Raw genomic sequence first — 24,482 nt, forward strand, 5'->3', positions numbered from 1 at the left:
AAATCTAATTTTAAAAAGTGAGATATCATTTAGTTCTTCTGCTTATAAACATACGAAATAATCTTTAAGATAAAAAATCTTTAAAGTTAAAAAGCTTCCTAGTGATAAAGGAATGAGTTAATCACACTTAACATGTTTTCTTTTTTTAAAAAAAGGATGTATTCTACCAAACCTGTGTTTGAACAAAGAGTGATTTTGGGCAGTAATAAAAAAAATTTCTACATAATTAATCAAAATTTATGGTATTTTAATTTCTGAAATAAAGCTCTTATTATTGTCTTTTTAGCAATCTAAACTTTGTTCATGTTTAAAGAGAAACTTGTCATGCTGTTAATTTTTAAAATATTTTCCATCGAGTAAATGATCTATCTCCCTTAGTACACATCTGTGAACAGGGGTAGCTGGAGTTTGGTAAAGGATTATTTCAAATACCAGAAGCAAATTTAGAATAAAAGGTCCATAGCATTAGTACCTAATCTTATCACCAAGGACTCCTTTGTATTTCTTCACTCCCTCATGGGCCTATTGTTTCAAAACATTTTGTGTGTACTCATTTATTAATTGAAATGGTCAAATTAAGAAATTATGATGAAACTCTCAAAGAGAGCTTCTAATAAGCATGAAAAGTGCAATCTCAGTGTCTGGTAAAATACAGAAAAAGCACAAACTAGATGTTTAACCTAGTTATTGTTCAACAGGTCAAAAGAGGTAATGAAATCATTTTATTCAGTTCAATAAAATACTACGAATGCAAATTAGTAAATGGATGGCATTCTAAAACTGAGTTAATAAAGGGTATTCACCACATGGGTTGATTGTAGAGCTAAGTGAAGCAGCTCCCGTGGAAAGGCCGCCTTTTGAAACTGATGAAGCCACAGAAGGTAGAGAAGATGAAGGTGTAGTAGTGGAGGCTGTTGAGGATGGTAACCATTCTCCAGACTCCATATCTATGAGAGGGAGAAAAATGTTAATTCTCAGTACTAGATAGTGGAATTATTCAAAGAATTAAACATACCTTATTATCAAAATAAGTCAAACATTTAGGCATACTTTTATAAAATGTGAAATAATTTCAAAATACATGTTCTTCAGAAAGATAAAATACGGAATGAAAATGTAAGTATAATTTAAAATACCAATTTATGAAATAAGTTTAATGTTGTGTACCAAAACTTCTCTTAATAGACTTGCATATAACATATTAACTTCTTATTCTTCCTAAATCACCTCATCATCTGTTCATTTACAACAGAATACCCATATTATCTTAACTCAAGAAAATAACACCACATTTGAATGGACAGTCTTCTAAATTCAGTCTTGAAAGTCTTAAGCATCCAAGGATCTGACCTGGTAACCTCTATCAGAGCAAGCACTCCTCCCCCACCAAAAAGACAAATATATTTTAGAGTTGTTCCTAATGTCAGGTTTGAACTATAGTTAAAATGGCCTTAGTACAACCCATTTATAATGACCAATTCACTTACATGTAACTTTTTTTTTTTTGCTTAGCTATTTCAGGTGCAAACTTACATTGGTCTTGTTGTAAGTTTATGTTGATATTAAAAATCTAGAGTAGAAATGGGTGAAGGGGGATCAAAACGTATAAGCTTCTAGTTTTAAAATAAGTAAGTCATGGGATATAATGTACAACATGGTGACTACTGTTAGTATTACTATAGTGTATATTTGAAAGTTCTAAGAAAGTAGATCTTAAAAGTTCTCATCACAAGAAAAAAAATTGTAACTGTGTGGTGATGAATGTTAAATAGGCTTATTGTGATGATCATTTTTGCAATATATACAAATATCCATCATTATGTTTCTCTTCATATTCTGTCACTGCTCTCAATCACCTCTACAGATGATGATACTGCTATAATGAGTATGTCCATATTCTTAAAGAACTTTTCTTTCTCTTTATTAGCATTCATCATGGAAAAGAGTAGTTGGTATTGATGGTTACATGAAACTAATGCTTAAAAGGCAGGTTTTGGGCCATCAAACAGTCACAAATGAGCTTGGAGACATGTGGCTGGTCTGATGGCAAGGCCCATACTGACATTTTCTCCACAAATTATTTTCACCAACAAGTTTCATTTCACTACATACAAAAATTATGTATCCTTTACCTAGTTAAGAGTTTACAGAAAAGGGCTATTTTTTAAAATGTATAGCTGGTAACCTCATTGTCTTAAAAAAATTTTAAATGTACTATTTAAACATGTTATTTTTAAAAAATAATGTAAAGGTTTTTTTTAAAAATTTGCCTTTATACTCCACAGCAAAAATAATTTGGTGATATAAATAAGTACTTTAGCTGAGTACTTGGCATAAAACTATTCAATAAATAATAGTCATTACTTTTTTTAGGATAATAAATTATGAACCCTACATATATTTCTTTCTGTTGCTATAATTCTTTCTGTTGCTATAACTTGATTCAGGACTAAAGCAAGTAAAACCCAGAAAGCAAAATGAGCAGTCTCTACATATTGCTTATTGGAGATCTTTTCTTGGAAATGGTCATTAAAATTAAAAATATACATATACTTGGATCTTACAATCTACTTTTGAGAATCTATTCTGTAGAAATAAAATACTAGTAGGTTCCTTATTATAACATTGTTTAAAAATAAAATTTAAACCTGGCAATAAGAAAGACTAGAACTACAGCTAGTAGTATGATGTTAAGGGCCTTTTTTAGTTTCAGTAAAAGTGGAATTTTCTCTTTTATTCTTGGTTCCTTTTGTTCATTTAAGTGGAAAAGGGCTTAACTTTAAAAAAAAATGCTTATGTAGAGCATAAGCTTTTCCTTAGAAGTTCTATTATCTACATTATTCATGTATTATTTTATTTCAACTATTTTGATCTTAGTACTGCAGCGATAAGAGTCCAGGGATGCTGCTAAACTCCTACAATGCACAGGACATCCCCCACACAGAAAATTACCTGGCCCAAAATGTTAGTAGTGCCAAGGTTGAGAGATCCTGATCTAAAGTATCAAAAATTATATTACTTAGAATTCAACTAACTAGGGGCGCCTGGGTGGCTCAGTCGTTAAGCGTCTGCCTTCGGCTCTGGTCATGGTCCCGGGGTCCTGGGATCGAGCCCCACATCAGGCTCCCTGCTCTGCGGGGAGCCTGCTTCTCCCTCTGCCACTCCCCCTGCTTGTGTTCCCTCTCTCGCTGTGACTCTCTCTGTCAAATAAATAAATAAAATCTTTAAAAAAAAAAAAAGAATTCAACTAACTAAAACTTTCTATTAAGTAGTAGTTCTACATAATTGTTATAATAAGATGATTCAAACAGATTTATTGACATTGTGACAAATTATAACATGATCATTATATTCAACCTATCATTTGTGTCAGTCTAACTCTAGTCTCTTATTTTACATTTTGTCCTAATTGTTTGAAATTGATAAAGTACGATATGTCATTAACACATATCAGAATATCTGCTCATGCTGGATAATATGAATTTACTATATTTTACTAGGATGATATTTGCCAATAACAATTCTGAGAATAGACAAAAATCAGAATTACCACAAACAACTTTCCTGCATGATGATTTTCTATACTCATTCCAGAAAGACTCAATGATCAGTTGTTAACGATAACACTGTTCAAATTCAGGCATATCAAACTTCCCTTTTGTGTAATCACAGTGTTTATGAATGCTAACAGCTGCTGGGCATAAACCTGAGCAGGTGCTATTAGGGAAGGACAAGACACGTTGACTAAGAAATACAAATGTGATCAGCTGCCCTTTGTTTTAGTTGCACGATTCTTTAGTGCTAAAAGCACAGCTACAGAATAGACTGAATATTCAGAAAGTAAACATAAAAAGAGACTTAGATGTTTCTTCTAGAAGGTGTTCTGTCTTTATCTTTGCCAACAATACCAAAAGTTCTCTGTGGGAATTCAAAGCACAAAAGTAGATTTGATGAAACCTGGCTTTTCCTTGCAATGTAAACTCAAGTGAAAAACAATAATCAAGAATAATAAAGATCATGAGGTAGTCACTATGCTGCTGCTTTTGGTTTAGTAGTACCACTAACAGATTTACAATTCCAGTATTTTCTAAAAGTTCTGACAAAGGCTTTTATAAAACTGTTTCTTTAGATAACTTCCAGGCAACTGAACACTTGGACAAATAATATTTCAAGATTTTAAGTAGCAAAACAAAAACAAAAGCCAAGAAGACACAAACACTTTTCTGGTAAGGGATTTTGTGAAACAGGAGATAAGGCAGAAACACCTTATTAGACAACAAACAAAATTATATAATATGTTTGAAGGAAAATCATTCTAATTACAAAACTTTTATTTTACCTACATTTTCAAAAATAGTTACTTTGAGTCATTAAGTATAGTATATTGTGGTTTAAAACATGACTATATAAAATGAACCAATTTCCTTTGAAGCTTCATACATTTTACTACCACTGTAAAGAGTAACAATTACATCCCCAAACAAAAGCGGGCTGGCAATCAGGTGCTCTGTGTTGCAGCCTGTGATCTGGAGCAAGTCTCAGACACCCTAAATACCAGTTTCCCTATCTGAAAAATGATAGGTTTGAACTAAACTAACCCTCTGATAGTGCCTACTATCAGAATTTTATCAACTTGATGGTAAACAAAACAAAACAAAACAAAACCTTCACATTGCATTAAAATATTTAACAATTTCGGGTGGCTGAGTGGCTCGGTTGGTTAAGCGTCTAACTCTCGATTTCAGCTCAGGTCATAATCTTAGGGTCATGAGATGGAGCCCTGGCACTCAGTGGGGAGTCTGTTTGAGATTCTCTCTCTCCCTCTCCCTTTACACTTCCCCCCCCAAAATGAATAAATAATTCTTTAAAATATTTAACAATTTAATTCCACTTTTTCCTTATCCTCCCTTTCATTGGCCTGGTTCTATCTCCTAATGTGTATCATGCTAAATTACAAATTTCTGCTAAATCTTTTAAAGATTTACTCATCTTATTTATACCTCAAGAGACTTGATAAGAAAATTATCCAAGAGTAAAGCACTGATTTTCATACTGTTCAGTAAATATCTATTCAAAAGGATTAAATATTCCTTGGCAATGAGATATCTGTGAGAAAGAGGTTATCCTAAGATATAAAATAATATTATAGAAGATCTGAGCAAAATTTAACATGTATGGACCATCTAAACTGCAGGTAGAGTATATGAATTTATTGACTAGGATTAGAGATTTCTAATAAGGATACAAAAGTCAGAAGAATAAAAAGAGAGACAATGTCTAGTTAATTGTTCCTTTCATCTACAAAGTCCCAAAGTACAAGCAAAAAGACCTGAAGCTTTGCTTAACTAGGAAATACAACTAAAATTAATTGGAATTTCTGAGATATTTCTGGAGAGTAATTGAGGCTGATGAATAAGAGATTGAGAAAAACGAAGCAGGCTAACAAATAGAAGTCATGTTACTTTATGCAAGATATCCACATACACTCAGAAGTTGAATAAAGAAAGACTCCAAGTACTACAGTCTGATGAACTAGAATTAAAACTCCCTTTCAGCGGGAAAGAAGCAGAGCTAAACTAACAGGAAAAACACACTTCTTAAAGAATAAAATGCTATAAAACCCCACTCCTGGCACAGAGACCCACTACCAGGAAGGAACTCAAAACCCAGAAGTTCTCCCTGGGGAGCAAAGAGTTCGAGCCCCACATTGGGCACCCCAACTTTTATGACACATACTTGAGAGATGAGCCCCCAACAACAACTAACTTTGAGAACCCAACAAGGTTTGCATTCCAAGACCTACAAGACCATGTGATCTGAGAAACTGCTCTTAAAGGACTCACACTCAGATTCACCCACCCCAGGACCCAGCTCAGAGGCAGCCAATCACACCCAGACCTAAAGTGAAGAAGGTTCACCTACTTATGTTAAAGCATCGGCATGAGGGAGCAGCATCTAATTTAACACACACATCCAGGAGCTTGCTGGAACACTCGCCAAGGATGGAGAATGTCATCTTCACACTTTCCTCTCTGTTGTACTCCAGAACACCAGTATCTTCCAGAAGGAAGCTTTTACATGCAACTAGTGCCCCAATTTTGATGGCTACTACCTAGGAAACACCTCTTGACTGCCTACTTATGGAGGCCAGGGGAGATTGTTTTCCTGGTCCCACACACTGTAATAATCATACCCCTATCTAGAACACCGATTTTTGGACTGCTTCCAAGGGATAGCTCTACATCACCTGGCTCTGGTGGGCAGTGGGGCTCACACTCACGGATCCACACGACTGCACCAAGCAGAGAAAGGGTTCTTAAACAGCTACCGTGTCCAGCAAAGGGAAGATGCAACAAACGCACAGCTTGATCTTTCTGTGAGGGAGCTTTATTAGCTAATCACCATGAATTTGACCTGAGGGGTCAGCTTCTAATTAAACATACATTGTAGGGCTGACTGTAATCTTTTCCAGAGAACTTGGAGGCTGGGTACTATCTTGGAGCTCACCATTTGTCACATTCCAGGGTCCTAGTGTCTCCTAGAGAGTTTTATACACATCTGGTATCCTAGTTTTTATGTCTGGAGCCCTGGTTTTTCTAGCTGTCATGCAGGGAACATCCCTTCATCATCTAGCTCTGGGGGTACATGGAAAGATGTTCATATCACTAATCATCAGGGTGATGCAAATTCAAACCACAATGAGATAACACCTCACACCCGTTAGAATGGCTATTATCTGAAAGACAAGAAATAACAAATATTAGCAAGGGAATGGAGAAAAGGGAACCCTTGTGCACAGCTGGTGGGGATGTAAATTGGTGCAGCTACTAAGGAAAACAGTATGGAGGTTCCTCAAAAAAATTAAAAATACAATGATCCAATAATTCCATTTCTGGGTATTTATCAAAATGAAAACACTAATTCGAAAAGATAATAGGCACCCCCATGTTCACAGCAGCATTATTTACAATAGCCAAGGTATGGAAACAACTTCAGTATCCATCAATGGATGAATGGATAAAGAAATTGTGGTATAAATATAATGGAATATTCCTCAGCCATAAAAAGAATGAAATCTTGCTCTTTGTGACAACATGAATGGACCTCGATGGCATTGCGCAAAGTGAAGTTAAGTCAGAGAAAAATAAACACCGTATGATCTCTCTTATGTGTGTATACTTTAAAAAATTTAGAAATAAAAATAAGAAAGAAACCAAGCACATAGATACAGAGAAAAGACTGGTGGTTGCCAGAGGTTGGGGTGTGGAGGGCTGAAAAAAAAGGGTGAACTGTTTTTGTCTTCTTTTGAATTATGTTTTGCAGAGTCTTAGGTATTTTTAAGTGTGTTGGAAAAAAGCAAGGAGAGAAAGAAGTAGAGGGTATGGCTCTAGCCCATATGCTACTAGCTTCCATCAAAGATCCTCTTTTATCTGTTTTGTATAGTGAGATACCATGTGAGATTTTGTTTGAAAAAAGGGTCCCATTGCATTTAAAAAAAGTTTTCAAACCACTGATCTAAAGGATCTCTTTCTCATATCACTTCTTAATAACACGACCATCTGTCCAATCCTATTTGCTGTGACTTCAAAATCTGAGCCCCCAACTGGAAGTAGGAGGCACTTTCATTCTTGCTTGGTCTTCAAATCCTAATTTCAAGCCACTGTACAATGTGTCTTCAAATTAGATCTTACTCCCCTACGAAGAACATCCTCCTAACTCTGTACCCCAAATACCCTGACCCTGGTAGACTGAGTCAATCACCTACTTGGGGAAGTTGTAAGTGACACATCTTACTACCTACTAACTCTTTTTCAGTATCCCCCTGGATACTCAGTTCTCTCTTCTCTGTTTTCGATCTTCATTTGTTTTAAAGAGGAAAGCAAAAAGAATAAGAATAAAATAAGGTAATTGTTGAATAGAATGCTTGGCTCTATTGACATTAATTAGCAACCTCCCCATTGGAGGTTGGGGGGGGACTAAGTGATGGATTTACAATATTATAGTAAAACAATTTCTTCCTCTTAGAAAATTTAAAATCTAATGACTCATCCTTTCCTTCCCATCTGTTAAAATGGAGAAGGTAGACTTCCTTCATTCTCTTAAACTAATTATCACCTTTTTACAGCTTGTCAGGAACTTTACCTCACTGATGATTCTCTCCCTTTTCTCTATCTCTACTGGACTCTTCTCAGTTATCTTCCATCTTTAAAAACAACAAGAACTCTCCTTTGACCACTCATCCCTATTTTGCCACCCATATTTTTTACCCTCATTTTCAACTAAGATTATTAAAATGAAATTGTCTACTTTTATGGTTTCCTTTTTTTTTTTTTAACTTGCCCCTCATAACATCACTTACTCAGGTCTGGCCCATCATTAGTATGACTTCAGTGTTGGGATCCCGCTGCCAAAACAACGCATGAAAGTTAAGCAAAATCTAATCAGGCGAGTCTATAGCTCAGCAGAAAGACAGACTATAAAAATAATACAGAAATTAACCAGGAGGTAAAGAGAATTTTAGAATAAAAGTTGGCAGCAATCTGACTGGGGGAATGCAAACAAATCAGATGGAAAAATTTAAACAATGGTATCTTTAATGCAGGAGGCAAACACTGTATGCAAAGCATGGAATTCATATCCCATAAAGGGGGTTGAGCATGTACCTGTCTACCCTCCTGACCCCCAATCCAGTCCATTGCCAAGTCTTCTCAACTTTACTTCTATCATAATTTTATTTTATTTTTTACTTCTACCATAATTTTAAATTGATCTACATTTTTCCATCTCCATAGTACCACCCTGATCCATGTCACTAACAGTTTTCCTCTAGAAAGTGTTTTCTTTTGTCCCAGTACCCTAATCCTTGCTGCTAAAATCCATTCTTCATAGAGTAAACTTTGTTAAAAATATAAATTAGATAATGGCACTTCTTCAACTTTTCAATAAACACTGCAGTTATATTTAAGATAAACTATAAAATCATTGAAAGGCTCTACAAAGTTCCTCCATCTACATTCTTTAGCCTCATACATAATATGTGCTCAATATTTTTTGGTTGAATGAGCTAAATATAAAACATAAGGGGAAATTATAGAGACATTTTTCATAGTCATGACTGTTTTCCTTGACACTCTTATCATTAAACTCTAAAAAAAAATTAATTAAGTGAAAAACTGAAGTGAAAAAAATAGGATGAGGGAGATATTTAAATGTTGATCCTATTATTTACCCTTTTGAATTTTGTTTATATATTTAATAATCTGAAATAATTAAATATATTCACCAAATTTTCAGGGAAACAGTTTTAGTGAAATTGTTTAATTCTATGGCAGGCAAAATAAAATTGATAATAGATATATTGGAAAACACACAGTTCAAATGGAATATGTTCAAAGTTGTATAAAGGACCGAAAGCACCATGAATACAAGATTGGAAAAAACACTGAAAAGAAACAGAGTTTAAAAAAAAAATGAGGAGTCAGATTACATAACAAGTAAATTAACTTAAAACTGAATTTCAATGTGGATCAATGTATCAAATACATTCTACTATTACTGACAGTATCATCACCACTTAAAACCCTATTAATAACTCCATCCATCACCATACTACTTATTGGGAGTCTAGTATTTATATCAGGCACTATGTTAAGTATTTTCTCTTCATTATTTTAATTATACCAAGTAAACTGCAAATATATTGTCATCAATAATAATTAATTTTCAGATGAGGAAACACAGACATATAAAAATTAAGTAACTTGCCATAAACAAAGCTGTTAAGTGTCAGAGGCAAAAATCTGACCTCACTCTTGGTATTTAAGAAATTTTATTATAATCTGAATTACTAAGGGACATGTTAAGTGTGGACACTATACTTTTTTAACACTTTAAGAAATAGGGGAAGAAACAGATAAGGCACTGTGAAAAATTAAAATGTAACAAAAAATAAATTTTATTAAAAAAAAATGGAAAATTTTAGGCCAAAAATAAGAAGACCAAAGAATGAGAATTGTGGTCTTAAGAACTCCTGGTTTAAAAAAAAAAAAAAAAAAAGGCATGTAAGGGCACCTGGCTGGCTCAGTCAGAAAAGCCTGTGACTTGAGATCTCAGGGTCATGAGTTCGAGCCTCATGTTGGGTATAGAGATTATTAAAGAAAATAAACTTTAAAAAACCTTAAAAGAAACAAAAATTTCTTTTATTTATGTATGTATGTATGTATGTATGTATGTATGTATGTATGTTATGTTATGTTAGTCACCATACAGTACATCATTAGTTTTTAATGTAGTGTTCCATGATTCATTAGAAACAAAAATTTTTAAAACGCATCTAAAAAATAGTCTCTGCTCAGTTCAGCAGCACATATACTAAAAAATAGTCTCTTATTCAGCCTTTTTCTTTTCCCTCTAAAAATACCTATAGAAACCCAGAAAAAGAAAATGTAATAACATAAAAAATTAAGAGGGCTAATGACCCATCAAAATCTAGGAAGAATTTCTCTACTCCAACAAAATAAACTGAAATATTTATTTATTTATTTATTTTTAAATTTTTTTTTTTTTATTTGCAAGAGAGAGAATGAGAGACAGAGAGCATGAGAGGGAGGAGGTTCAGAGGGAGAAGCAGACTCCCTGCTGAGCAGGGAGCCTGATGTGGGACTCGATCCCAGGACTCCAGGATCATGACCTGAGCCGAAGGCAGTCGCTTAACCAACTGAGCCACCCAGGCGCCCTAAACTGAAATATTTATTAAAGTGGATAACACATAACCCATTAAAAATCTTATTTTCTAATACTATTTAACACAAGAAAACATTCATGGTTAGTGTTAAATGAAAAAAGGCAACATATATAACATAAAGTATGATCTAATTTTGTTTTATTTTTATTTATTTTTTAGAATTATAGAAAGACCACATTTTTATTATTTCCACCTTTATGTTTCTTTTTAAAAAATTTTTTATTGTTATGTTAATCACCATACATTACATCATTAGTTTTAGATGTAGTGTTCCATGGTTCATTGTTTGTGCATAACACCCAGTGCTCCATGCAGAAAGTGCCCTCTTTAATACCCATCACCAGGCTAACCCATCCTCCCACCCCCCTCCCCTCTAGAACCCTCAGTTTGTTTTTTAGAGTCCATCGTCTCTCATGGTTCGTCTCCCCCTCTGATTTCCCCCCCTTCATTCTTCCCCTCCTGCTACCTTTTTTTTTTTCTTAACATATATTGCATTATTTGTTTCAGAGGTACAGATCTGAGATTCAGCAATCTTGCACAATTCACAGTGCTTACCAGAGCACATACCTTCCCCGGTGTCCTTCACCCAGTCACCCATCCCTCCCACCCCACCCCCCACTCCAGCAACCCTCAGTTTGTTTCCTGAGATTAAGAATTCCTCATATCAGTGAGGTCATATGATACATGTCTTCCTCTGTTTGACTTATTTCGCTCAGCATAATACCCTCCAGTTCCATCCACGTCATTGCAAATGGCAAGATCTCATTCCTTTTGATGGCAAGATCTCATTCCTTTTGATTCCATTGTATATATACACCACATCTTCTTTATCCATTCATCTGTCGATGGACATCTTGGCTCTTTCCACAGTTTGGCTATTGTGGACATTGCCGCTATAAACATTGGGGTGCACGTACCCCTTCAGATCCCTACATTTGTATCTTTGGGGTAAATACCCAGTAGTGCAATTGCTGAATCATATGGTAGCTCTATTTTCAACTTTTTGAGGAACCTCCATACTGTTTTCCAGAGTGGCTGTAACAGCTTGCATTCCCACCAACAGTGTAGGAGGGTTCCCCTTTCTCCGCATCCCTGCCAACATCTGTCATTTCCTGACTTGTTAATTTTAGCCATTCTGACTGGTGTGAGGTGGTATCTCATTGAGGTTCTAATTTTGTTCTAAAAAAGTACAGGGGCACCTGGGTGACTCAGTCAATTAAGTGTTTGACTCTTGATTTTAGCTCAGGTCATGATCTCAGGGTGAGATTGAGCCCTGCATTGAGGGTCATAGGGGGAGGGAGAAAGAATCTGAAGCTGACTCTGCACTGAGCCGGATGCAGGGTGCAATCCCATGACCTCGAGATCATGCCCTGAGCCGAAACCAAGAATAAGACGCTTAACCAACTGAGCCACTCAGGCACCCCTGGATATAGTACATCACTTTAAATGTATTTTCTCTTCCTTATGATTTTCTTGATAATATTTTCTTTTTTTTTTTTTTAAGATTTTATTTATTTATTTGAGAGACAGAGAATGAGAGACAGAGAGCATGAGAGGGAGGAGGGTCAGAGGGAGAAGCAGACTCCCTGCCAAGCAGGGAGCCCGATGCGGGACTCGATCCCGGGACTCTGGGATCATGACCTGAGCCGAAGGCAGTCGCTTAACCGACTGAGCCACCCAGGCGCCCCTTGATAATATTTTCTTTTCTCTTACTTTACTGTAAGAATACAGTATATAATACACAAAATATGTGTTAATCAACTGTTTATGTTCTTAGTAAGCCTTCTAGTCAATGTTAGGCTATTAGGTTTCTAGAGAATCAAAACGCGTACACAGATTTTCAGTTGCATAGGGGGTTGGGGCCTCTAACTCTGACATATTTCAAGTGTCAAGTATAATCTTAAATTTTATTTCTGGTGTAGAAAAAATTCTTGATCAAGAACATATTAAGTGATTTTACAGATGCAAAATTTGTCCCTGAGGGTACTTTAGGAAGAAGACTTATAATCATTTGCCCCGGATGGTTTGAAAGAGATGAATTAGTCACAAACTCTACATTTCAGTTACCATTAACCAAGAGCCCAAAATTACAAAGGATGCTAAAAAAAAAAAATTATTCCATAAAGAACCACATGTATTTTGAAAACTGCTGTATAAATGTTATTGACTTAGACTAATTGTTCACTAACCCAAATGCAAGATTCTATATCAAGTCATAAAAGCAATTTCCTCTCAGCTATATTATTCACTAATAATAATAGTTTACTTAGGGGCGCCTGGGTGGCTCAGCTGGTTAAGCGACTGCCTTTGGCTCAGGTCATGATCCCGGGGTCCTGGGATCGAGCCCCGCATCGGGCTCCCTGCTCAGCGGGGGGTCTGCTTCTCCCTCTGACCCGCTTCCCTCTTTGCTGTCTCTCATTCTCTCTCTCAAATAAATAAATAAAATCTTTAAAAAAAAATAATAGTTTACTTAACCATAGACAAATTCTTATTTCTAGATGCCTATTATATAGTATAAATGAGTTGTTGATTATTGGACAAGTTATAATGAACATGCTTGAAGCAAGTGGAAAAATAGAAAGACTCCACATTAAAAAGAAGATATAAAGAACCAATGGAAATTTTAAAATTAAAAATGCAATAACAAAAGTTAAAAACTCACTGGATGGACACAGTAGAATGCAGATGATATAGACAAGAATTAATGAACTTAAAGATAGATAAACAGAAATTATCCAATCTGAACAGAGAGAATAACCATTAAAAACAAATAATGAAAGCTCAGGGACATGTGGGACAGCAACAAAAGGTCTAATAGCTGTGTCACTGGAGCCACAGAAGGAGACGTGAGATGTGGTGCTGAAAAATTACTTGGAAGAAATAATAGTACCTGAAAACTTTCCCTTTTAAAGACTTTATCTATTTATTTGAGAGAGAGCGTGCGCACATGAGTGGAAGGGAAGGGGGAGAGGGAGAAGGAGAAACAGACTCTCCACTGAGCAGGGAACCTGACATGGGGCTTGATCCCAGGACCCTGAGATCATGACCTGAGCCAAAGGCAGATGCTTAACTGACTGAGCCACCCAGGCACCCTGAAAACTTCCCATTTTTGATGAAAGACATAACTGATTAGATTCAAGAAACTGAGCAAACTCCAAACTGGATAAACTCAAAGAAAAATTAAGATCTAGATAAAAATGGACAATATTTCAACTAAGTACACTGCTTTTACCAAATAAATTCAAGTTTTAAGAATTTCCTATTGGGAAAGTAACAGAAAAACATTTTTCCAGAAAGTTGAAATTTGTAATTGTATTGTATTGTTTTCTTCCTATTCCCTCTTTTTGATCTATGTCAAAAACTTTGACTTCTTGGAAAGATGTATCTTGCTTCTGACTGTATTTTACTATATTATTATTTTTCCTAAATTTATGACAAAATATCATTAATGCTAGGGTCCAACAGAACATAGCAAAACCTATGCTTCGATTCCTTGTGTGAATACCAAATTTACTTATAATTAAGACTCTTTAACTGAAAAAATCTGGATCAAATCAACATAAAATACATACATGAAACATGTAAGTTAATCAGATCTCCCCTTGTTACACTTTTCAATCCAAGACTTAGAGAATGTTCACTTATTTTATACAAAATTTTATACCACACAAGTCCAAAATAGCAATAAAATCTGCCCAACATCCTGGGAATTACTAGCATGGGTGTGACCCATCTAACCTAAACTAAATCTTAGTATTATAGTCTTTTTTTTTTTTTTTAAAGATTTTATTTATTTATTTGAGAGAGAGAATGAGAGACAGCACAAGAGGGAAGCGGGTCAGAGGGAGAAGCAGACCCCCCGCTGAGCAGGGAGCCCGATGCGGGACTCGATCCAGGGACTCCGGGATCATGACCTGAGCCGAAGGCAGTCGCTTAACCAACTGAGCCACCCAGGCGCCCCCTTAGTATTATAGTCTTATGTCAGGTTAATTCCTTCAAGACTGATAAGGTCAGAAATATACCTTTAGGAATTTTAAGTTAATACTGACAATCCTTGTCTCAGAGGCTGGAAGAGACAAATGAAGTCACATTTATCACACTAAACAGAACTTTGGCTAGCCCAATGCTAACCTCTAGAGCTCTGGTATGCATGTCTGATCAGATTCCACTTTCTCAGAGGTTTATTATAAATGAAGGCATGATCAGGAAAAGAAAATGCACTTATGTTTTCTGAAATTATTGCCCTTCCTCAGAATGCATGAAAAGTTTTCAAAAAATAGCTTTTCCATGACTTGTTATAATGATCTATAAAAAAACACAAGTTTGCAGGAATCTATGGCTACTATTAAGTTTATACAACTTATATCTGTGTAACATGTGTCAGGGTCACATTAACCCTAAAAATAATTTTAAAAACAAGCTCACAAAAATTTAGCCTAGTCCTACCAACACTCACTAATACCATGTCTTCCTCTCCTTTAATTGGGTATTGATATCAAAAACTAGGCTTAAAATATATAAATCTAACCAATTTGCTTACAGAATCTACTTATAGACAGGTTTAAAAGGTGATTTCAAACATCCCAAATGTAAGCAATCATGTGCATTTTGATGTTTAATGTTTTCTAAAACTTGAACATGTCCCTATCTTCTAGAAAGCAAGCATAGAAGTATAGTTAACCCTTGAACAATGCAGGGGTTGGAGCGCTAACCGCCACCCAACCCAGTGCAGTCAAAAATCTGCTTAACTTTTGACTCCTGAAAAACTTAACTGCTAAAACCCTACTGTTAACTGAAAGCCTTACTGATAATGTACAGTTGATTAATACCCATTTTATATACATTTTATATACTGTATTCTTACAATAAAGTAAGCCAGAGAAAAGAAAATGTTATAAAAAATCATATATGATAAAAAACGTAGATGATAATTATATGTATCATTAACAAACGTTAGACATCAAAAATGTAAAAATAATGCAAAAAAAGAAATTCGTGTTTATTTACAGGTATTCATGCATTGATAATGAAAATGTAGCAATATGATTGCTTTATGATAGTCTAGTATAATGGATACAATGCTTCACAGTAACCAAGCCTATACACTAATGCATAAATTGTTATAGGCTGATACATAGTTTCTCCAATTATGAGAGGCATACAGTACAGTAATGTAATTCTTTGAAAGCAAAGTTATGAAACAGTAATGAAAACTAATACACTGACTTTATATTAAATATCATTCACCTTATGCCTATGTTAAGTATAGGCTATCCACTTCCACACAAGTCTTACATACAATGTTCTACATGATGAAAACTTAGGGGGTGATGATGGTAATGACACAAAAACATCTTATTCAGTTCTTGCTGTACAGTTATTAGATTTTCATATGACACATACAACAGATAAGTTTATTAAATGTACAGCATAATGATTATTTACTATTCATTAAGTGGAAGTGAATCACCATAAAGGTCTCCACCCTTGTCGTCTTTCCACTGGAGGCTGAGAAGGCGGAGGAAGGGGGAGGGCTTGGTCTTGCTGTCTCATGGGTGGCAAAGGTGGAAGGGGCAGAGAAGGTGGAAAGGGAGGCAGGAGAGGCAGGCACACTTAGTGTAACTTTACAGAAATACTGCACATTATGATTTCTGAATTTTTTGCTTTTAATTTCTCTAGAAACATTTCTGTACAGTATCAATCCTTCCACCATTTGCTTTAGTTTCAGTGCCCATATCATAAGGGTCCATGTTATAAAAGAAGTAAAAAACAGTCTTAAGTAATTAGAACACTAATGCCAGATTATCTAATGTCAATTTGGCACTGCTTCTTCCATGTCTTCTTCCTCATCACCTGGCACTGGTTTGGAAGGACTCATTTTCATCAAGTCATCTTCTATGAATTCCCCTGGTATGGCATCTATTAGCTCTTGAATTTCTCCAAGATCCACTTGAAACCCCTCTACATCCCCTGCACTACACCTCTTTTGCCATAATCACAATCTCATGATTTCCCTGATTGGTTGTGTTGTAAATCCTGTGAAGTCATGCACAATACATCTTGACACAGTTTTCTCCAGCAGGAATTCGTTTTGGGTTTATGGCTTTCACAGCATTTTCTATAACAATGATGGCATCTTCAATGGTACAATCCTTCCAGACTTTCATGATGTTTTCTCTATCAAGGTTCTCCTCCATTGCACTGACAAACCTTTCAATAGAGTACCATGTGTAAAGAGCCCTAAAAGGCTCTGGGTAACCAATATCAAAAGAACTTTAAAAAGGCAGTCCCTTGGGGCACTTCGGTGGCTCAGGATCAAGTCAGGGTCCTAGGATCAAGCTCGCATATGGCTCCTTGCTCAGCAGGGAGCCTGCTTCTCCCTCTGCCTGCCACGCCCCCTGCTTATGCGCATGCTCTCTCTCTCTCTCTCATTCTCTGACAAATAAATAAATAAAATTTTTAAAAAATAATTTAAAAAAATAAAATAAAAGGCAGTCCCTTACTGGCAGGGTACTTCCTGACTTCAGGGACAAAGCATCAATGGATACAACCCAGGAAAGGATTCTTTTCACCCAGGGGTTCTTCTTGTACAAACAAAAGACTGGTATCTGGTATTTATCTTTTTCCTTTAACCAAGGGTTAGCAGCTTTACAGATAAGGGCAGTCCTGATCTTAAAATGCAGTCCTTCCTACCTTAGATCCTGGTGCTTCCTTGTTTTTCTTACTACTGAATGTCTTTGCAGCACTTTTTTTCCAGAATAGGGCACTTTCATCTGCATTAAAAACTTGTTTAGGCAGAAATCCTTTCTCCTCAATAACTTTCTTAATGGTGCCTGGGAACTCATCTAGGGCTTCGTGGTTGGCAGAAGCTACTCCCCCTGTTATCTTGACATTTTTTAAGCCAAACCTTTTTCTAAAATTATCAAACCATCCTTTGCTGGCATTAAATTTTCTAGCTTTAGATCCTTCACTTTCCTTTTACTTTAAGTTGTCATATATAATGATTTTGCTTTTTCTCAAATCCTATTGGAGTCTATAGGTATATAGGTATGCCTTTCTTATAGCAATCCTGCACCCACATAAAAGCTGCATTTTCAGTACAAGAGAAAAAGGTATTTCACAAAAAGCGTAAGATTTTCATGCCTGCAAGTGTAGCTGCAGTGACCACTTCATGAATTTCTTTTTCTTTTTTTACAGTGGTCCTTGTGTTAGATTCACTTATTCTGAAATTGCAGTCAACTATTGCTGCAGACCTCAACCTACAGTACATATCAAGCAATTCAATTTTTTCTTGTAATATGACTTTTCTCTGCTTCTTGGGAGCACTTCCAGCACCCAATAGGGGCACTTTGTATGGGTCCCAAGGTGTTATTTAAGATTTAGAGTATTGCATTAAACAATGTGAGAAGTATGCAAGAACCAGAAGAGATCACATTTGACTGCAGTATGCAATTTACTAGAGAGATGAACTGCTCACACAGAGATGATTAGCATCACTCAGCGTTTTAAGCAGACACTTGCAAAACTTGAGCTCACTGTGATAGCAGTAGGAGGTGTGTACAAAATCATTACAGTAGTAAATATGTACCACAGTTAATTTTATGCAGTTATAATTTAATACTATATCTTTATGTTTGTTTACATTTCTCTTAGCTGTGAATGGTGCCATGAATAGTCTGTGTGTAAGTTATAATAAATTTTAACTTTTTATAGATTTGTGTATATTTTGTGCTAGTAAGTGATGAAACAGACTAGAATCTACTTACATTTTACGCATTCATGACATACCTTTTTCTTAATTTTTTTGATATTTCTAAGCTACGCAGTTCATCTGTGAATTTTTCAAATTGTTGCAAATCTCAAAAAATTTTCCTAATATATTTACTGAAAAAAAAATCTGCACATAAATGGTCCTATGCAGTTCCAACCTGTGTTGTTCAAGGATCACCTGTATACTAGTGGTTGGGAGAAAATTAATTCTATAGTGGGTGACTACTGAATATATTCTGTTAAAGTTTATAGCATTTTAGAGCTCTGAAATTATATTTATTATTATTTTTTAATTTATTATTACTTTTTTAAAGTAGGCTCCACACCCAGCATGGAGCCCAAAGTGAGGCTCAATCTCACAACCCTGAAATTAAGACCTGAGCTGGTATCAAGAGTTGGACACTTAACCAACTGAGTTACCCAGGTGCCCCACTGAAATTATATTTAAATTTTCAGGAATCATTTTAGTGTAAGACTTCTCACACACCATAATAGAATTTAAAAATCTCCATTATCTAATATTATAGCCATCTGATGCTAGAGATAACCACTATCACTATCCTAATCTTTTCATCATTTTTCCTTACTTGAACTGTGATCTAAGTGACTCTTCTCTCCCTATAAAACAATCTTTTGAAAAAAAGAGCATTGTGATGACATATCACATGACATACTCAAGGTCCACCCTTTTCCCATATTAACAAAAAAATTGAACCCAAACTACTCAGGCTTACCTTCTAAACTTTTTCATTTCTCAAAATTTCCCTCTCAATATTACCCAAACAAACCCAAATGTTATTATACCCACACTTTCCCAAATCCTTATCTTAGTTCAAGTTGTGTTCTCCTCTCTACAATGTTTTTCACCCCTTGCTCAATACCCATGTATCAAATTCTTCCTGTTCTTCAAGTCCCAGGTGAAAATGACACTCCATGGAGGTTTACCTTATTACCCAAGCTGGAAGCCAATCACCCCAAATCCTTAGTACTGTTAACTATTAACAATTTTGAGAAGTCAAAGCTCTGAAATTTATAATCTTTAAAAAGCATTTTATCACAGTCTATTTTATTGTACTTATATTTTATCCTGTATTACAATTATGAACTTGCAATCTGTAAGTTTATGAGAACAAAATCTATAAGATTATGGGAGCAGAAATCAGGTTTGTAATATCTTACAGTTCCCATAGAGTCTAAGTAGGGTACCTTGCCCAAAACATTTGCTTATTAAATATTTGTTGAATAAATGAAAATGTGTATTCATTATTTATGTGCCTTAAATTAGTGGGTCATATTCAAAAAGAAAACAAAGATATGGCAAGAAAAATAGCAATGCTATAATTATTAAATTGTAAAATCCCAATATTAGAGCCAGTATTCTATCAAATTTGTTTCAAAATGATCACAGGGAATATTAAAATATTTTAAAACTCCAGCATAGAAATCATAGGTACTCCTGGAAACAGTGGGGAAGATCTGAGTTTAAATGGTACTAAAATATCTCAATATTCCTAATATTATAAAGAAAAAAGTCATTCATATTTGTAAAAATATATTCCTTTATTAACCTAAGAGTAACTTGTTTAGAGGGTGAAGATAATCCAGCTAAATAGTATTAATTCTGGGCGCCTGGGTGGCTCAGTTGGTTAAGCGACTGCCTTCGGCTCAGGTCATGATCCTGGAGTCCTGGGATCGAGTCCCGCATCGGGCTCCCGGCTCGGCGGGGAGCCTGCTTCTCCCTCTGACCCTATCCCCTCTCATGCTGTTTCTCTCTCTCTCTCTCAAATAAATAAATAAATAAAATCTTTAAAAAAAATAAAAATAAAAATAAATAAATAAATAAATAAATAAATAGTATTAATTCTATCTTATCACAATGTTACCCCAAAAGAAAAATAGTAAGTGGTCACATTTTAGATTTTACAATTCAAAGAAAATAATTCATTAAAAATAGCTGTGTTTCATTATGTGTCTAAATGGATAAATAAAACAAGACCCAATTTGTATGCTGCCTACAAGAGACTCACTTTAGATGTAAGGAAACATATGAACTGAAAGTAAGGGGATGGAAAAAGATAGTCCATACAAATGGAAACGAAAAGAAAGCAGAGGTAACTATATTTGTATCAGTCAAAATTGACTTTAAAACAAGGACTGTAATAAGAGACAAAAAAGGGCATTACATAATGATAAAGAGGTCAACCCATAATAGGATATAACACTTACATTGTGCACCCAACATAGGAGGTCCTAAATATATAAGCAAATGTTAACAGACCTAAGGGGAAAATAGACAGCAATACATAATTGTTGAGGACTTTAATATCCCACTTATATCAAAGGATAGAACATCTGGACAGAAAATCAATAAGGAAACATTGACCTTAAACAACAAGTTAGATCAGATGAACTTAACATATTTACACAAAACATTCTTATCAAAATCAATAGAATATGTATCTTCTCAGGTGCACATGGAACATTCTCCAGAATTCATATGCTAGGGCACTAACAAGTCTTAATAAATTTAAGAGGACTAAAATCATACCAAGCATCTTTCCTAAGTACAGTGATATAAAACTAGAATCAGTTATATGAAGAAAACTGGAAAATTCACAAATATGTGGAGATTAAACAACATGCTACTGAACAACCAATGGGTCAAAAGTGAAAAGAGAAAACAAACAAAAAATCCCCAAAGACAAATGAAAATGGAAAATATAACATATCAAAATTTTTGTGATGCAGCAAAAGCAGTCCTAAGAGGAAATTTCATAGTGATAAATGCCTACCTCAAGAAACAAGAAGTCTCAAATAAACAATGTAACTTTACACCTGAAGTAACTAGAAAAACAAGAACAAACAAAGCCCAAGTAGAAGTAAGGAAGTAACAAAAATTATAGCAGAAATAGAGACTAAGAAGACAATAGAAAAGATCAATGAAAGTAAGAGCTGATTCTTTGAAAAGATAAACAAGACTGACAAACTTTTAGCTGGACTCACCAAGAAACAAAGGGAGAATACCAAATAAATAAAATCAGAAATGAAACAGATGTTACAACTTATACTACAGAAATACAAAGGATCATAAGAAACTATTATGAACATTTAAATGCCAACAAATTGGACAACCTAGAAGAAATGGATGCATTTCTAGAAATATACAAGCTACCAGGACTGAATCATGATGAAACAGAAAATCTCAACAGACCAATTACTAGTAAGGAAATTGAATCCATATTCAAAAACTTTTTAAAACACAGAAGTCCAGGACCAGATAATTTCACTGGTGAATTCTATCAAACATTCAAAGAAGAATTAATACCAATCCTTCTCAAACTCTTCCACAAAGTAGAAGAGGAGGAAACTCTTCCAAATTCATTTTTTAGGAGGCCAGCATTACCCTGATACAAAACCAGACAAAGATGACACAAGAAAAGAAAATCACAGGCAAATATCCCTGATGAGCATACATGCAAAAATCCTCAACCAAATATTAGTAAACCAAATCCAACAATACATTAAAAGGATAATACACCATGATCAAATGTGATTTATTCCAGAGATGCAAGGCTGGTTCAACATCTACAAATCAATAAATGCAATATACCTACTAACAAAATGAAGGATAAAAATCATATGATCATCTCAACAGATGTGGAAAAAGCACTTGACAAAATTCAAAATCCATTTATGATAAAAACAAAGCAAGTATAGAGGTAGTGTACTTCAACATAATAAAGGTCATATATGACAAGCCCACAGCTTAACATCATACTCAATGATAAAAAGCTAAAAGCTTTTCCTCTAAGATCAGGAACAAGAAAGGGATGTCTACTCTCCACACTTTTATTCAGCATAATATTGAAAGTCCTAGCCAGGTCAATTAGGCAAGAAAAAGAAATAAAAGACATCCAAATTGGAAAGGATAAAGTAAAACTGTCTGTTTGCATATGGCATGATTTTATATACAGAAAACTCTAAAGACTTCATCAAAAACTATTAGAACTAATAAATGAATTCAGTAAACTTGCAGGATACAAAAATCAATACATAAAAATCTGTTGTGTTGCTAATACTAATAGTGAACTATTAGAAAGAGAAATTAAGAAAATAATCCCATTTACAATTGCATCAAAAAGAATAAAATACCTGGGAATAAATTTAATCAAGAAGGTGAAAAATCAGTATATTGAAAATCACAAGACATTAATGAAAGAAATTGAAGAAGACAAAACTAAATGGAAAGATATTCTGTGCTCACAGATTGGAAGAATTAATATTGTTAAAATATCTATATTACCGAAAGCAATCAACAGATTCAACACAATCCCTATAAAAATACCAATGGCATTTTTCAAAGAAATAAAAATGAACAATCCTAAAATTCAATACACCCTGAATAGCCAAAGCAACCTTGAAAAAGAAAAATAAAGCTGGAGGAATCATGCTCTCTGATTTCAAACTGTATTACAAAGCCAAAATAATTAAAACAGTATGGTATTTGCATAAAAACAGATATACAGATCAGTAGAATAGAATAGAAAGCCCAGAAACAAATCCAGGCATACATGGTTAAATAATTTATGACAAAGGAGGCAAGAACATACAATGGGGAAAGGGCAGTCTCTTCAATAAATGGTGTCGGGAAAATAAGAGCCACATGCAAAAGAGTGAAACTGGACAACTGTCTTACCATACATAAAATTACATACAAAAAATTAACTCAGAATGGATTAAAAACTTGAACTTAAGACCTGAATCCATAAAACTCCTAGAAGAAAACATAGATAAGCTCCTTTGAATCTGACATCAAAAGTAAAAGCAACAAAAACAAAAACAAGTAAGTGGGACTACATAAAACTAAAAAAACTTCCAAACAGCAAAGGAAACCATCAATAAAATAAAAAGGCAACCTACTGAATGGAAAAAATATCTGCAAATCATGTATCTGATAAAGGGTTAATATCCAAAATATATAAAAAACTCATATGACTCAATAGCAAAAAAAAAAAAAAAAACCCAAAACAATCCAATTAAAAACTGGCAGAAGATCTGAATACACATTTTCCCAAAGAAAACATACAGATGGCCAGCAGGTACATAAAATGATACTCAACATCATTAATCATCAGGTTAATGCAAATCAAAATCACAATGACATATCACCTTACACCTGTTAGAATAGCTATCATCAAAAAGACAAGAAATAACAAGTGTTGGCGAAGATGTGGAGAAAAGAGAACCCTTTGTGCACTACTGGTGGGGATATAAATTGTTGTGAAACAGTATGAAGTTTCCTTGAAAACATTTAAAATGTAACTACCATATGATCCACCAATTCCACTTCTGGGTATTTATCAAAATGAAACAAAAACAGCAACTCAAAAGGATATGTGCACCACCATGTTCAATGCCGCATTATTTACAATAGCCAGTATATGGAAACAACCTAAGTATCCATTGTTGATGAATGGATAAAGAGATTGTGAGCATACATTAAAAAAATAATAAAATCTTGCCATTTGCAATGACATGAATTGACCTTAAGGGCATTATGCTAAGTGCAGTAAGTCAGAAAGAAAAAGACAAATACTGTATGATCTCTATTATATGTGGAATCTAAAAAAATTAGAAAGAAAAAAAAAGAAAGCCTAGCTCATAGATACAGAGAACAGTTGGTGGTTGCCAGAGGCAGGAGGCAGAGGGTGGGAAAAATGGATGAAGGCGATCAAAAGTTTTTAAAAAGGGGGGGGAGGGGGTCAGACATAATAAGGGGTCAAGAACATATAATTGTAGGGAGTGAAATGGAGACTGTAGCTTCATGAGGGTAGTGCAAGCCTCAGCAGAGTTCTGCATTTGTGAGTGTATGAAGTTAGTTTACAGGTCCCTGGAATATAGAAAAAATAAATTTTTAAAAAATTGTATTTCATTCTTTAAAGACAAAGGTCATGTCAACGCTTTCAAC

At 34.8% G+C, this 24,482-nt stretch overlaps 1 protein-coding gene across 4 annotated transcripts in view; it reads right to left on the reverse strand.

Moving 5' to 3' along the window:
* BAZ2B (bromodomain adjacent to zinc finger domain 2B) overlaps positions 1–24,482 on the reverse strand; it is a 185,198-nt gene that overhangs the window by 133,460 nt on the left and 27,256 nt on the right. For 3 of the 4 annotated variants that reach the window (XM_021703380.2, XM_021703379.2, XM_021703378.2), the window contains exon 1: positions 804–945. In XM_021703380.2, coding sequence (XP_021559055.1) covers positions 804–945 — 142 coding nt within the window. Of the gene's footprint in view, positions 1–803; positions 948–24,482 lie in introns of those variants that run through there. The other variant, XM_021703377.2, reaches the window with a different exon arrangement.

The sequence above is a fragment of the Neomonachus schauinslandi genome, chromosome 3 (assembly GCF_002201575.2).
Source record: "Neomonachus schauinslandi chromosome 3, ASM220157v2, whole genome shotgun sequence".
Taxonomy (NCBI): domain Eukaryota; kingdom Metazoa; phylum Chordata; class Mammalia; order Carnivora; family Phocidae; genus Neomonachus; species Neomonachus schauinslandi.